This window comes from Furipterus horrens, unplaced genomic scaffold, assembly GCF_987537825.1.
Source record: "Furipterus horrens unplaced genomic scaffold, mFurHor1.1.pri manual_scaffold_3, whole genome shotgun sequence".
NCBI lineage: Eukaryota > Metazoa > Chordata > Mammalia > Chiroptera > Furipteridae > Furipterus > Furipterus horrens.
Window position 1 is genome coordinate 85,966,988 of NW_028327173.1, and position 17,346 is coordinate 85,984,333.

Here is a 17,346-nt window from a genome sequence, read left to right on the forward strand (position 1 = left end):
CGGGAAGGAGCAGAACAGAACAAGATTTCTTCATTCTACTCAAATTGATGCACAGTTTATAACTTAAGAATTGTTTATTCCTGGAACTTTTCATTTAATATGTTTGGACCATGCATGACTGCAGGTAACTTAAATTTTAAAAGCAAAACCACAGATAAGGGGGACTACTGTATTGTTGCCATTGGGGAAAATGGGAAAACTCATGGTTTTTTTTGCCATCACTTTCCCATCATGTGATATTATACTTGATGACCAAATTAAATGAGAAAAAATGAATAAATTGATGCACACACTTTTGAAAGAAAACTTGGTAATGTTCTCTTAATGAATTATATGACAAAATGGTTGTACTCTTACTCCATTTTAATTTTTATGATACATTTATAATTGTTTCAAATAGACATTTATTCACTTTAAAACATTCCTTATACCCTATTAAGAATTACACTGATACACTGAAGATGAGCATTCAAAGAAGAACTTGCTTGCATGCAGTTGAACTAGAAAATTATTGAATGACTGAAATCATTAAAGTAACCTAATTTACCAAATTACTGTATTAATTTAAAAGACTACAGATTTCAGCTTCACTGATTTCAGTTCTATCTTCCCAGTTCATTTCCAAATTATGCATCAGTTCTACATACTTAAGATATTAGCACCATGTATGAAGATAAAAATACATGCAGTTATCACTTTATTATGTTTTATATTTATTTCCAATAGCTTCAAAACTTATATATAGGCAAAGAATGGGACAGCTGTCTGGTTGGAAGCATTGATGAAGGGGGAAGGGCTTGAAGCTTCTATTATTTAGTACTTTGAAGAAAATTGACAGGAGGGCAACAGGGGGATAAATGGGACAACTGTAATAGAATAACAATACAAAAATTTTTTAAAGGAAATTGAGAAAACACAACAAAATGGTTCCTGTTCTCCATTGAATTGAAATGGTTTATCAGTAAGAAAAAGGATAGTAATATTTCATAAAAGTGCTCATTTAGTAGAATTAAAAACAGTAACTTGAGAAGAACCAGAGAGCAGATTGTGACACACAATGCTAATAAAAATGGGGGTTTGACATATTTACATAATTGTCTTTATTTTCATGCAATATATTGGCAAAGGCAAATGGGCTTAGTCACATATGGTGTATAATAGAAATAAATTATTTTGTCTTTTGCCTTTTTTCTGTAAAATAGATAACACCATCCCTTTCCTCTCCCCCTTCCATAAAGTTATCATTATCAGTCCAGTATTTTGGGAGACCATGTTGGGCTGATGATTGACTGTTGATGAGTTAATTAACATTAATTAAGGTGATATTCCACATGATGTTCAAAATAACATGAGATTCAAATATCAAAATTTAGTTTGTAAAACTCAAACCATCACAGAAGCCAAGTGGCCATCAAAAAAGGCCATTTTATTCACATACAGCTCAGGCTGTATTTTGCCATTTGATGATTTATTTTCCTCTTAGAATCTGTTAATGATATTCAATGTTATTTGACGTTATATGGATTAAAATGCTAAGGGAAAGGTATTATTTTCCTTCACCTCTTAGAAAAGATTTTATGCAATGAAGTGTAGATCAACTGTCACTTTATGATAATGCACCCTCAAGCAAAAAAGTACGTGATAAGCTATTTCATTCATCAGGAAAATAATCTGGACTGCTCAGTAAATCCCTATATTGGTCAGTTTATTAGCTTAAAAGAAGGCAAATATAAAATAATTACTCATATGACTTACAGGTTATCTCTTGCTATATGTTAGCAATAAAAGAATACATCTTTTGACTTCATAAATACACTAAAATATAGTAGATATTTTAGAATAGATAGACTGGAACATACAGAAAAAGTCAGAATAGATAGGTATGCTTATTGCTTAAAAAGTTAGAAATAAAACCTGGTCCATGTTTTTTCCAGTAAATTATTAAAAGCTTTTCTTTGTTTTCCCATTGAAAAGGATGCCACTTGTACATGCAGAATAGCCAACCTGCTTCCTCTCTGGTCAGTACTTGATAACCAAAGCACATATGAACAGAATCTCCTTTCATCACTGTTGTTAATTGTGAAAGAGCTTTATTCTTCTCCATGTCCCCAAATTCAGAAACTGGTACAGTTCCAGTGTGTTCTGAATAGAACCGTCTGGCTTTGGATTAAATATCCAAGGAGTTTTGTATTCACTCACTGCTTCCTGTGGAAGTAAGTAGAAGTTGTAATGGTCATTACAGATAATCTTGAATTGCAACCTTAGCAGCATTATTAGCTTTGTGTCCCTCAAATATTTAGTATTGAATCACTGAATGACTTTATTTTCTAATTGTGAAATTAACACATTTTGTTTTTCTGTATAGCAGATTTCATTTTTATTCACTTGAAATTCAGGCAAGTTATTTAATATCTTGTAATGAGATCAGAATGTTATAAAATAAATGTATCGGGATTTTATTTTCATACTCTTGAAGAGAAGGCCATAACTTGCAAAATGATTGAAAAGAAGCTAATACTTATTATTAAGAATATGCATTTGGCCCTGATTGTTGTTGCTCAGTGGGTTGAGTGTTGTTCTGCAAACCAAGAGCTCACTGCTCACCAGTTGGATTCCCAGTCAGAGCACAGGCCTGGGTTGCAGGCCAGGTTCCTGGTTGGGTGCCACCGATTGATGTTTCTCTCGCACATCCATGTTTCTCTCCCTCTCTTTCTTCCTCCTTTTTCCTTCTCTATAAATAATAAATTCTTTAAAGAAAAAGAATATGTATTTGTTTAGTTAAATTTCAGTTTCCTTAAACTTGTTAAATTTCTGTGTAATAATGAATTAATTCACAAATCATTTAAACCATGTCAATATATTTTAAAAATATATAAAATCTAGTTTTTATACTTAACAAATCAGATATATTTATCTCATATCTTTGTTAACCAGGGACTGTTCTGTGCTCCAGAGATACAAATCCGAGTAGTAGCTGACAATACTTGGTATATGTATGTTTTGTGTCGCACTAGTTCTTTCCCTACCTCCTCACAAATTACCTGCAGTATCCTCTATTTGTAACATATACCCATACCCAGACATTTTTTCCAGGAGTTCTTATAGGGTTGTTTATGAATACTTCTGGTCAGTGTTTCATGACATTTGTGCAGGTAGTTGGCCCTATTCTCTTGCTCAGGTCCCCTTCTGCTGGCGAAGGCTAGTGTTGTCAGATCCACCAAACCACCGCTACATCTGCGGAGTGCTGATCCTGCTGAGCACTCCTGCTTTGCGGGGGTTTACTGTTGCTTATATCAGGTGTCCTGGGCTCTGCTTGGTACTACTGCTGATGCAGAGGAGTGTGCAGGTACCAGATTCTATGCAAAAGTTGAGAATGCTTGTGTCTTCTGTGTTAGAGAGATCACACAAAGCACTCCTCTCTTGCAATCCCAATCTCTTAGCATGTAAAATTAATTACATCCCATTCTTTTTCGTCACTACCCCTAGGACTCTGAGCCATGAAGAATGCCAAGCAACAGACTTTTTACACAACTGAACAATACTCTTCTGGTATCCAAAGCCTTGTTACTGAGTCATCCTTGTCAGTATTTGACAACTCCACCAGTGCATCTCCTTAGGGTGGGTTCCCTCCCAAGATGTTACTCAGGCTCTAGAGCAAAGTGAACTGCCCTTCACTTTGCTGAGAATTCTGAAACCAAGTGCTGAGTCAGGAGCACCAGCTCATGCTCTATAGCAGAATGTGTATACTCCCTCTTGCATATTAGAAAACTATTTAAACTACATGACTGAACTTAGTAATTTCAAACACTGGTATTTGGCTCTTAAAAATCTACTAGTTGGTTTCCACTGAGTCACAACTCTTTATGATTTTGGAATTACTGCTGTCACAATATCCCTCTGCTTTAAAATACAGTGACACTATCAAAGCTCTCCTCTTCCTACTCCCTAGTATTCTTTACTTGCCTTGTATATATTAATGTATACATAATCCTGAAAACTTTCTAAATCTGTCAAAGAACAGTATTGTCAAAGGAAAATGGTCAAAAGTGGATTCCTGAAGTTTGCTATCCTGGTTCTTGGTACGGTTTTGGCAAACTTATTTATTACTAAATTCATTTCATGAATGTTTTATTGAGTGTCTATAATGTGTGCCAGGTACAGAGGATCTTGACCAGTTTTGGAGGAGAGTGGTCATGGAAAACTAAAAGGTGATCAGGAGTCTTCCAAGCAAAAGGAAGAACATCTGCAATGGCACTGAAAGAGAGTTACGCGTTGGGGGAGCTTCAGATAACTGGATATGCCTGGTGCACAGAGTACACAGAAGGCATCTGGAAGGATAGGAGACTTAGAAAAGTGGGTAGAAGTCATTGACTTTTGGCAGAGTCAGCCAAAGAACTTAGTAACACTTATCTGGTTTTAAGAACATTTTCAGATTTTATGCCAAACAGAATGCAAATTCTTCCTGCAGCATCCAATTGGATGCCAAGGAATTGAGGTTAAATGCATAGTGTATATATCTGTACTACTTTAATGCAATCCACTAAAGTCTTACTTTCCTTCCTCTGAGCTCTGTACTGCATTATTTGCATTATATTAAAATAACAACAGCTCTTGTAATGATAAAAATAATGAGGTTGTCACTGAATTAGGCTAGCTTGGGGGCTTTGATTTTTGTATGATTTTAACATACAAAGGCAAAGATACTGTTTTTACTTTTAACAAAATGGTAATCTGACCAATAATCTGAGGAAAGACTGCTGCAAACCTACCAGTGGAAGTCCTACATGGGTTTATTTGTTTCGATCAAAGAAAATATCTTCTTTGTGTGGTAATGGGTGATTCTTTACCCAGACATCTTTCTCCCATGCTCTGTATTAGTGGATTAAGCACAGTGGAGTAACAAAAGACTTGATTGACCCTTCTTGTATCCTGTGAACATCTCTGAAAGACATACAGAGAAATTGTAGAGTAGACAGCTACTGATGTTCTTCATCTTTTAAAGATCATTGGATTTTGGTCACTTAGAATTATCAATATATAATATGAAATTCAAAATTTAACCACTTACTGCCAATTACTGTTGAGAGCTGGGCTGAGTACTATTTTTTCCAGCTTTATTGCAGTATAATTGACATGTGACTTTGTATAAGTGTAAGGTATACAATGTAATGATTTGATATGCTTATATATTACAAAATTATTACCACCATCCATCACCTCACATAATTACCCTTTGTGTATGTGTAGTGAGAACATTTAAGATCTACTCTCTTAGCGACTTTTAAGTATATAATACAGTTTTGTTAGCTATAGTCACAATGCTGTGTGTTAGATCCCCAGAACTTGTTAATCTTATAACTGGAATTTTGTACCCTTAGACCAGTTTCTCCCCATTTCCTCATTCCCCAGCCCATGGTCACCACTCTGTTCTCTGTTTCTCTGTCTTTGACATTTTTTTTCCATTCCTTGTATTTGTTTTTCTTTGCCTGACTTACTTCACTTAGCATAATTCTCTCAAGGTTCATCCAATTTGTTGTAACTTAGAGGATTTCCTTTTTTTTTTTAATTGATGAATAATCTTCCATTGTATAGATATACTACAGTTTCTTTAGTCATTTATCTGTCAGTGGACACTTAGGTTGCATTCATGTCTTGGCTGTTGTGAACAATGCTTCAGTGAACATGGGGTGCAGATACCGCCCCAAGATTTCATTTTCTCTGCATATATATTGAGAAGTGGAATTGCTGGATCATTTCATATAAATTTTAAAGTTAAGTTGATCAAGTTACTTAAGAGATTCACTAAAACTTTGATAAGGATTGTACTAAATATATTGATACACTTGGAGAGAATTGACATCTTTAAAATGTTCAGAGAAGAATACAAAATGTCTCTCCCATTTCTTTATATCATTGTCTATGTCCTTTATAAAGTTTTAAAGTTTTCTTTCTGTATTAGACATTTTTGTATTAAGCATTTCTAGACATTTACACTTCTGTTACTATTGGTTTTTAATTGGTTTTTGCTAAAGTAGAGAGATGCTGTGAGTTTTTTAGACCAGTCTCTTGTAACATTGCTTAATTCTTAATAGATCTAACAGTTTATTTGCTGATTCTCTTGGTTGTTTTAAGTTGATGATTCAGTTGCTAACAAATAGTAATATAATACCTCTCCCCTTCCAATACCTGTATTTTATGTTTTTTAGTCTTCATAGCATTGGCCAATATCTTCAGTATACATTAGACATAGCAGGGAAAGTTCACATGCTTGCCTTATTCCCAGTTTTTTAGAGAATACAGCTGGAGTTTCAATATTAAATAAAATGTTTGCTGGTGATTTTTGGTATATTTTCTTTACCAGGTTAAAGATGTTTCGTTCTATTCAGAATTCACTCTGAAGTTTTTCTTTTAATTGAGACAAACATTATATTAATTTCAGTTGTACACCATGATTCAATATTTTTATATATTATGACACAATAACCACAGTAAGTCTAGTTAACATCTGTAACTATACATAGTTTTTTTGTTATGACAACTTTTAAGATTTTAGCAACTTTTAAATATATAATATAGTTGTATTAACTATAATCATCATGCTTGTGTATTACATTCCCAGGACTTATTTATTTTTTAACTGAAAGTTTATACCTTTTGACCTCCTTTGCCTATTTTGACTGCCCCCCACCCCCACCCCACACAATTCCCTGTCTCTGGCAACCACTAATGTTTTTTCTGTGTCTATTTCTTTTTGTTTGGTTTGGATTTTTAGATTTCACATATCAGTGAGATCATACAGTACTTTTCTTTCTCTGACATATTTCACTTAGAATAATGCTCCCAAGCTCATCTATGTTATTGCTAATGGCAAGATTTACTCCTTTTTTTTTCTTTTAGCTAAATAATATTTTTATTTTATGTGTGTACACACACACACATTCTATCCCACATTTTCTTTATTCATTCATTCAGTGATGGACATTTAATGCTACTTCCAGTCTTGGCTATTGTAAATAATGATGTGATGAACATGGACTGCATATATCTTTTTTTAAAAATTCTATTTATTGATTTTTCTGTTACAGTTGTCCCACTTTTTCCTCCATTGTACTCCCCACATCCCACCCACCCCTTCTCGCTCAGTCCATCCCACCATTGTCCGTGTTCATGGGTCATTCATACTAGTTCCTTGACTAGAGCCTTCCCCTTCTTTCCCTCTTTCTCTCCTCCCCCCACTCCCTTGGTTACTGTTAGTCTGCTCCTTGTTTACTTGCCCCTGGTTCTGTTTTGCTTATTTGTTTGTGTTGTTCATTAGTTTTCTGTATTAGGTGATATCATATGGTATTTATTTGTCTTTCACTGCCTGGATTATTTGCTAACCATAATACTCTCAAGTTCCATCCATGTTGTTGCAAATGGTAGGAGTTCCTTCCTTCTCTCTCCTGCATAGTATTCCATTGTGTAAATGTACCACAGTTTTTTAATCCACTCATCTACAGATGGCACTTAGGCTGTTTCCAGCACTTGGCTATTGTGAATAGCGCTGCTATGAACATAGGGGTGCATAGGTTTTTTTGAATTGGTGTTTCAAGATTCTTCGGGTATAATCCTAGTAGTGGAATTGCTGGATCAGAAGGCAGTTCCTTTTTAGTTTTTGATGAAATTCCATACTGTTTTCCGCAGGGGCTGCACCAGTCTTCATTCCCACCAACAGTGCCCTAGGGTTCCCTTTTCTCCACATCCTTGCCAGCCCTTGTTATTTGTTGATTTGTTGGTGATGGCTATTAGATCAGTGTGAGGTGGTATCTCATTGTGGTTTTAATTTGCATCTCTCTGATAGCTGATGATGTTGAGCATTTTTTCATATGCCTATGGACCCTCTGTATGTCCTCTTTGGAGAGGTGTTTGTTCAGGTACTTTGCCCATTTTTAATTGGATTATCTGTCTCCTTGGTGTTGAATTGTATAACTTCTTTATATATTTCAGAGATCAATCATTTGTCTGAGGTATCACTGGCAAATATGTTTTCCCATATGGTTGGTTTTCTTTTCATCTTGCTGATGTTTTCTTTTGCTAAGCAGAAACTCTTCAGTTTGATATAGTCCCATTTGTTTATTCTTTCCTTTATTTCCCTTGCCCTAGGAGATATATTGGCAAAAATATTGCTACGTGGGGCATCTGAGATTTTCTTGCCTATGTTTTCCTCTAGGACTTTTATGGTATCATGACTTACATTTAAATCTTTGATCCGTCTTGAGTTTATTCTTGTGTATGGTGTAAGTTGGTGGTCTAGTTTCATTTTTTTGCACGTCCCTGACCAATTCTCCCAGCACCATTTGTTGAAGAGGCTCTTTTCACTCCATTTTATTTTTCTTCACCCTTTGTCAAATATTAGTTGACCATATAGACCTGGGTTTATTTTTGAGCTCTCTGTTCTGTTCCATTGATCTATATGTCTGTTCTTATGCCAGTACCAGACTGTTTTGATTACAGTGGCCTTATAGTATAGTTTGATATCAGGTATTGTGATTCTACCTACTGTGTTCTTCTTCCTCAAGATTGCTATTGCTCTTTGGGGTCTTTTTTGGTTCCATATCATTTTTGAAGTATTTTCCTAGGTCTGTGAAATATGCCTTTGGTATTTGAACAGGGATTGCATTGAATTTATAAATTGCTTTGAGTAGTATGGACATTTTAATGATGTTGATTATTCCCATCCATGAACATGGTATATGCTTCCACTTATTTGTATCTTCCTTAATTTCTTTGTGCAGTGTTCTGTAGTTTTCCTAATACAGGACTTTTACCTCCTTGGTTAAGTTTGTTCCTAGGTACTTTATTTTTCTTGTTGCTATAGTAAATGGGATTTTTTTTCTAGTTTCTATCTCTGATATTTTATTGTTGGTGTACATAAATGCCTTCAATTTCTGAATATTGACTTTGTATGCTGATATTTTGTCAAATTCACTTATTAGGTCGAGTAGTTTTTTTGTGGAGTCTATAGGGTTTTCTATGTACACTATCATGTCATCTGTAAATAATGACAGTTTTACTTACTCTTTCCCAATTTGGATGCCTTTTATTTCTTTCTCTTGTCTAATTGCTATGGCTAGCACTTCCAAGACTATGTTGAATAGTAGTGGAGACAGTGGATATCCTTGTTCTGTTCGTGATCTTAGGGGGAATGCTTTCAGTTTTTGCCCATTGAATATGATGTTGGCTTCAGGTTTCCCATATATGGCATTTATTATGATGAGATATGCTCCCTGTATTCCCATTTTACTGAATGTTTTCATCATAAATGGGTGTTGTACTTTATCAAATGCTTTTTCAGCATCTATTGATATGATCATGTGATTGTTGTCTTTCATTTTGTTTATGTGGTGTATTACATTTATTGATTTGCGAATATTAAACCATGCTTGCATCTCTGGGATGAATCCCACTTGATCGTGCTATATGATCTGTTTAATATGTTGCTGGATCTGGTTTGCCAGTATTTTGTTGAGGATTTTAACATCTATGTTCATCAGCGCTATTGGTTTGTAATTTTCTTTCTTTGTTGTGTCTTGACCTGGTTCTGGAATTAGGGTAATACTGGTTTCATAGAAAGAGTTTGGGAGTCTTCCCTCTTCTGGGATTTTTTTGAAATAGTTTGAGAAGGATAGGACTTAGTTCTTCCCTAAATGTGTTATAAAATTTTCCTGTGAAGCCATCCAGTCCAGGGCTTTTGTATATGCTGGGAGTTTTTGATTACTGATTCAGTTTCACTCTTTATTATTGGTCTATTCAGACTTTTTGCTTCTTCTTGGTTCAGTTTTGGAAGATTATATATTTCCATAAATATGTCCATTTCATCTAGGTTGTCAAATTTCTTGTCCTACAGTTGTTTATAGTAGTTTCTTACAATCCTTTGTATTTCTGTGGTATCAGTTGTGATTTCTCCTCTTTCAGTTCTGATTATGTTTATTTGGGCCCTCTTTTTTCCTTGATGAGCCTGATTAAAGGCTTGTCAATTTTATTTATCTTTTCAAGAAACCAGCTACTGGTTTTGTTGATCTTTTGAGTTGTTTGTTTAGTCTCTATGTCATTTAATTCTGCTCTGATCTTGATGATTTCCTTCCTTCTACTCGCTCTGGGCTTTGTTTGTTGTTGTTCCTTTTGGCCCTAAATTCCCCATCTCTGGTGATAAGGTTGCCTTCTACCCTCCTAGTACAGGAAGAGATTTATTTCCTTCTTTCAGGGGGAGAAAGGAGGGTCAGAGTGTCCTATGTTTACCAGCTGCTTATTAAATAACCTTAATTTAAAAAGTGGCATATTTTGGGGTAGCATATTCTGTTCTTCAATTTATATCTGTCCTAAGATGTAGTAACCAAGTATAAGTGTTCCCGCAGATTCTTCAGTACCTTAGTTTCAATCTTATGAAAAGTACTCCCTAAAACATATAACAATTTAGAGTTTCCATAAATGAATAAGAATTTTTACCTATTCCTTACCCTGTGGCTAACTTAGTCTACTGTTCCCTCCAGAGTACAGTAGTTGGAGGTTGAGATGTTGAGTGAGTAGACCTCTCAAAGACATTAGGGTTATCAGTGTAAAATATGCATAAATACGCATTGTGTAATGTCAGTTGCAAGAAAGCCTAAGAATGTTTTATGTCCTCTAAACCTTCAAGTTGTGTTCACAGATATGAACACATTGAACTCTTCAAATACATGAGAGACTGGCTGAGAAGAGTCCCTCAGGAGTCTGCCAAATGAGCTTTCAACAGTGGACATTCATCCTGAGCCCCGGGAATAACATGGGAGACTCATTATGGGATGGCATTCTATCTAGTCTGTGCCCGTTGCTCCTGCAGGGAGACTCCATGTTCTTGTCTCTCAGTCTGTGTAACTCAGCCTTGACCCTGAGGTTCCTGGGAAATTTTAAGAGTTGTTTGGTTAGTCTGAAATATGATATATTCCAGAGCTGGTCAGATCCCATTTTCTGCCCTGCTATCATTGAGCACTTCACATTTAGTTTACTGTGAAATATAATTTTAAAAAGGAAAGTTAAGAATTTGGATACTATGACTTCTTCCAAACTTAACAGTTTTGTCATCTTAATGGCTTTTTATCATTTTAAAAACCAGTGAGGAAGGGAGTTGGTGGTGGGAAATAACTATTCTGGCTGAATAAGTGTTTTTAAAATGGTCTATAAAACTATATCAACAAAGAGAACAAACACCAAGATATGAGTCACTGTATTTTTTAATGCCAAGTAAATAAATAATAAAACAACAAAATGCTTAAACATAAAGAAAGGAATGCAAGGAGAAATGAGTGAACGAGGGAAGAAAGAAAGGAAGCAGGGGAAGTAAAAAGAAGGGAATGTGGAATTAAGGAAGGAAAGAAAGAAAGAAAGGAGTGGAAGAAGGTAAGAAAGGAAGGAAAGTAACAGAAGAGAGAAAGGAGAGGAAGGAAAGGGAGAAAGAAAAAAACAAAATCTGGAGTCCTGTCATTTAAAAATCAGAGAAAGCATAGGCAGAACTTTTGTGGTGGGGTTTATTTATGATGGTGCTAAGTTTCTGATGGCAAGACTGCCTTTGCTAAAGAAAATCTTGAGTTATCAAGGTGTTCAGGATGAGGCCATCCCCACAGTGATCATGAGTTCGCGTCTTCAAGAACAGATCGGGATATGTCCTCCCATTAGGTGCACCTGCTTGATGTTGAGCTCCAATTAATGCCGTTAGAGCTGGGTGGAAGTCCCGACCAGCATCATGGTGGCAAAAACCTAGGTGTGCTCTTCATGGCTATTTCCCAAGTAATCTCTGAGGCAGGAGTGCATGGTGATCCAGTCTACAAATGTGAGTTGCACGTCACATGGCCAAGTAGAAGAAGGGGCAGTTGCAGGACATCACTTGGGTGTTAAGAATCACTGCTCCTGGGTGAGGATGAACATGGTGTGAGAGGTGATGATTGTAGTTACAGCTGATGTGATGAGGTGGGTGAAGGCCAGCTTGCTCTGAGTTATGACACTTCAATTAGTTAGATCTCTTTCTGGTGCTCTAGATTCTTTTCTGTAAATGCTACTTTTCATGTGGAGTTATTTCCTTTTGGCATGAAAAACATCTTTATCATTCTTTGTAGTGGAGTTCTGCTAGCTACAAATCCTTTTACTATGCGTATATGAAAACATCCTTATTTCACTCTCTCATTTTTGAAGGATATTCTGTTGCCCTCCACTGAAGACCCCAAGCAGCCATGATTTGCTTTTTGTCACATAAACAAGCTTACATTTTCTAGAATTTCATGGAAACATATGTATTCCTTTTCTTTTTTTTTTTTTTTGCTGTTTAGCTTCTTTCTGCAGCATCATAATTTTGGCATTCGTTCATGTGCATAAATAGTTCATTCCTTTGTATTGCTGAGTAGCATTTCATTGTATGGCTATACCACAATTCGTTTATCCATTCACTTTTTTTTTTAAGAGAGAGAGGGGAAGGAAGGGAGAAGGAGAAGGAGAGAAACATCAATCCATTGCCTCTTGTATGTACCCTGGGACTAAACCCTCAACCTAAGCATGTTTAGATAATTGGTCAATCAATCAGCAAATTAATGACTGGAAGAATGAAATGTTCCTTCTCATTAATTTCTTTCATCCTCTTCTCTCTCTTCATGTCTTTCCCTTATTTACTTCTGTTTCTGCTCTTCTTCCACTGTGACTACATTTTTGCAAGATTATAGAAAGAACACAATCCCTGTGACCTTTAATTAGAGTGTTCATAGATCTACAGATGTTGTAAAATGGATTTTGAACCTTAGCAAATGAACTGAAAAAGTGTAAACATTTGGATAGGTGTGGCAATAAAAAGAAATCTCATTGGTATTTGTTTTGAGGGTAGGCACATCAGTGACGTTAACATATTTCGTTCAAAAATGAGAGATCTAGACAGATCTGTCCTATTCTAATGACAACAAAAATCACAGTCTTGTCACACTGAGATGTTATGTAACTGATCTTTCTCAAGATCTTTCTGAGATGCCCTTCATAGAAACCAAAGATAAAAACACTGTTCAAAAACTTTCAAAATTATGAGATAATAAAATTTCTAATACACTGGCCAGCAGTAGTAGGTACTAATAAGTGTTAGTTTCTAATCCTCATCCTCCTTCCTAAAGTTCCCAAAGACCTAAGTTTCCTTGAAATTTCTCTCCGGTTTAAAGTCACAAATAAGTAACAGGTCCAAACGCTGTGTGCGTATCACCAAACATGTAGACCTTCTCTTCAATGCCAGTCAATTAATTTTTCTTTTTGGCACTTAACATTTTCTTTGAGAATGAGATGCTTTTGACTGCACTCCAGATATTGATTGCAACAAACGTTCTATATGAACTGCTGAGTGCCATCATGCTCAGTTCACGTCTAGTCAGGGACTAGTTCACGGTCCCCAAATCCTCATCAGAGATCCCTTTCCTAGGAACATGGGGGAGTGCTCTGTCTCATCTTCTCTTTGCTCGAGGAGGAGTTCTAGACCTTTTTAGATGGGCAGGGACACCTTAGCAGGTATTTTGAGCAGTATAATAGCAGACCAGCATTAATAGGAGCTAAATCAAGAGCCAAAAACCAGTTTATCAACCTTAAGATTCTTAGAAGAAATTCTGCAATCCCAATCTGAATCCAATTAATGTGGCAATAATTAATCTGATGTACCCCAGTGATGCTATTTACTGTACTATTAAAGAGATGCTATTGACTATACTATTTAGTGTATAAAAAAGTTTTGAAAACAAACAAAATATAAAGGTAATGGAAAATAGCTATAATGCTTAACTTCCTTCATGGAAAAACAAGTCCCCTTTAGAGCTTTAGACTTAGCTAAATGAAATACAATTCAGCTGTATTTTCATTTAATAATTACATTACATCCTGTAGGTTTAGACTTCCTTTTTGTTTGCATACTTCTGTTTACTGCAACAATAGATGTTACTTATGGAAATGCTTATTATACCTCTAAGCATTTTAGAAGAAAATGGTATTAAGGTCAATAACCCTTTGATGTTGAAATGTACCAACCCTGTTTTTCTGAACTCCTCTTGCCTAAGGAAATGAGAGAGGAATTGTTTGCTTCCAAATCTAAAAGCTTGTGAGAAACCAGGCTACATTTACCGGTTCTCTTTACAGTCAAAAGTCATTGAATCTAGAACCCTTGGAGATTATGTCAACTGCCCATTGTTGATAGTGGTTTGTTTTGAGAATTTCCCCTCAAAACCACTTTAATCATTTTTTTATTTATCTTTTCAGGAGCATCTAAAGACTTTTGATGATGAAGTCAATGCTTTTTTGGACAGTATGTTTGGACCTCGAGGTAAGTGAACTACTTGAGAACTTAATGTGGAAGGAACACAGTATTGTTATTGAAGAGAATTGTCAGTTCTGGTGTCTTGAAAATAGTATGGTACATTTAGAGAGTTAACGTCCCTCACCTTTTTTATACTTCTCCCAGAGCATCCGCAGGCCTCACTTCTCCTGCTCAACCTCTCCTGGGATTAAAGTTCTGGGAGCAGAAAGCAGGAGTAGAATGCAGTGCAATACTTTCCTTTGGTGTCTCTCTAGCTACCAAAGTTACCAAAACCTGGCTACCAAAGTAGGCTGTAGCTTTCCTTCTAAACCTATGTTCCTTCTCTCCTCTCTCCACAGACCATTCACCTTCCACCATCCTCACATGCACAGTCATATAGTATTTCTGCCCTAACATGGTCTTGATAAATTCTCTTTAAAGATGTGGGAGCTTTCTGTGCCCAGGTCTGTTAGATTGAGTTTCTAAACTCTCAGTCATTCTGAGTCTCTCAGTCATTCCTCCATCACCAGTCACTTAAGACTACTGCCATGTGCCAATCAACTTACTGTGCCAGTTGATATATATTTAACAACTCCTCTCAACTTAGCACTAAGTGGTAATAAGTTATCCTAACTAGTCTCCCTTCCTCTAATGATTTATTAAATATCAGCTGGAATAATACTTTAAAAGCCTGAGCACAATATGTGATACCCTAGCTTAATACTCAGTGTCCTTCAGATAAAAAACAAATTTCTTAGCTTAGACTCCATACCCTGTATCATCTTACCCCAGCTGCCTCTCCAACAGGCAGTGCCGCTCTTCCCCACTCAAGCTGACATCTGACATCTTTTACCTCCTCAAATATATAAAATTCTTTCATATACTGTTCCCAGAGCCTGGAATTCCTCCCTGCTATCTCTTACTTCAGGTATCAGCTTAAATGTTACCTTTTCCCTAACAGAGATTTCAGGGAGTTTGCCCCTCTAAAGTAGATCTGTACTCTATTTCAGTCTCTGATATTCTGATCATATACTTTATTGTTATTAATAGCTCTTTCTCCCATGAGAACAGCAACCATGGCTGTTCTTTCCAGTGCTTCTAATAGATCCAGGCACATATTAGGCACTATGTACTTTGCAAATAAATGAAAAAATTCTAAACAACATGTTTTGTTTCACTTGAGCCTTGCTGGATCACAAAGCTGTGAAAAATCTACAAATTATTTCCTCAGCACCATTGGGGGTGGTGTGGGGTATGAAGAGGTTTTTGTTTCTCAAAATCTGAACAGAATTACTTAGAGGTCTAAAGACCACTCTCCAGTTTCTATTCTAAGTAAATGACTATATAATTTTAATAAAATGATACCTTGTGACTGTATAGAACTTCTTAAAAAATACTTTCATATAGTCTTTGGTTTTGTTTTGTTTTTTTCCATTTTATGCTTGTGATGATCCTGTGGGATAGGCAGGGTGGGGTACCTGTAACCTACTTGACTTAATGTGTTCTCTGCCTTTACAGTTCTAGTGGGTAGTGTAGAGGGCATGATGCTCTAACTTAAGCATGCAGGGCTTCTTAGTGACTGTGGCTTTCTGACACTTCCACTAGAGAGTTACATAACAGTCTCTCTCAGCCAACTTCACACTGAACTTTACCATTGGTAAGATCATCATGACCTGGAATTACATGGATGTTGGATCAATTAAGGATAGGATTATAGTTGCTACTCGGTTTTGGTCATTTTTTTTTTTTTTTTTTTTTTTTTAGTATATTTTATTGATTATATTGTTACAATAGTTCCAATTTTTTTTTCCCCTTTGCTCCCCTCCGCCCAGCACCCCCCTTCCCCAACAATCCCCTCTCCAAGTCCATGCCCATGGGTCGTACATACAAGCTCTCCCGCCTCACCCTTTCATATATTCTTCTTCTTCTTTTTTTAAAATTAATTAATTAATTAGTTAAATATTTTAACAATAAAAAATAACAATTCCTCCCTCTCAGACTTAAGACCCTTTACAATCTTATAAAGGACAATGGATGAAGGTCTCGAGCTCCTCTAGCTGCTTCAAGCTGGACATGGTCGTCGTCCTACCTACCCGTGGGTCAAGAAATCCCTAATAAGAGTGGGGATGTGGAGGGGAGGGTGGCCTTCCCACAAGGGGAAGGATCGTGCAGACTCCAGGTTGGTTGGCTGTCTCTGGACAACGGCATGCTTGGTTTGACAGGCTGGCATCCTTGTTGTATTCTGGGGGCAACAGGGTTAAAGGACATCATTTAATCCGTAACCACTAGATGACAAAAGACAGGTATTAATTTTTCAATGTCCCACATTAGGGAAAAGAAGGGCTTCTTTGGAGGAAGGTGTGCCAGGTACATCTCACCTGTCCAAAACCCTTTTGCCCATTATACTTATTTTGGACTGAGGGAAATATTTTAGGTTTAATGGAAGTTTACATTGTAGCAAAGAGACTGTAAGATTGGCATTTGGCAACTGGATCAGTTGACCTCCCCAGTGCCATCTTGGCCATCACAAATCCTTGTCACCTTCTTAAAGTGGCACAAGCTTAAGTTGACTGACAGCCACCTGGTAAGCTTCTAGGTGTCCTCAGATCTTCTCTGATTTTACCTACACCATGTTAGTACTTTTAAGGGGTGTTGTTGTGGGCAAATGCCTGACACAGATTCAGAGCTAACACTTCTCAAGTCCCAAAATAATAATATTCTTACAAGTATAGGTTCTCATATTTTGGTTGGATCAGTTATGAGCCTCTGTGACAATTGCAACAAGTACTTATAGGACCATGACATAAGAAAACAAAAAAGTCAGGTGCTATATTAGTTTTGCAATATGTGATTGACTCAGTGTGTCAATTAATATATATTTAATAACTGTTTCCTTTCAACTCAGCACTACTGGGTGGATATAAGTTATGAGTGAGACAGAGTGGAAATATAAGATCTGGTGTCTGTCTCATGGAGCATGTACTGTAGATGAGAAGGTAAAACTGGCACATCTGAAACATTTGGAA

The 17,346-nt window shown here is 36.3% G+C and overlaps 1 protein-coding gene across 1 annotated transcript in view; it reads left to right on the forward strand.

Annotated features, from left to right (window-relative positions):
• ELOVL2 (ELOVL fatty acid elongase 2) overlaps window positions 1–17,346 on the forward strand; it is a 61,219-nt gene that overhangs the window by 20,975 nt on the left and 22,898 nt on the right. The window contains exon 3 of the mRNA XM_090268292.1: window positions 14,284–14,347. Within this exon, the coding sequence (XP_090124418.1) occupies window positions 14,284–14,347 (64 nt within the window). The remainder of the gene's footprint in view (window positions 1–14,283; window positions 14,348–17,346) is intronic.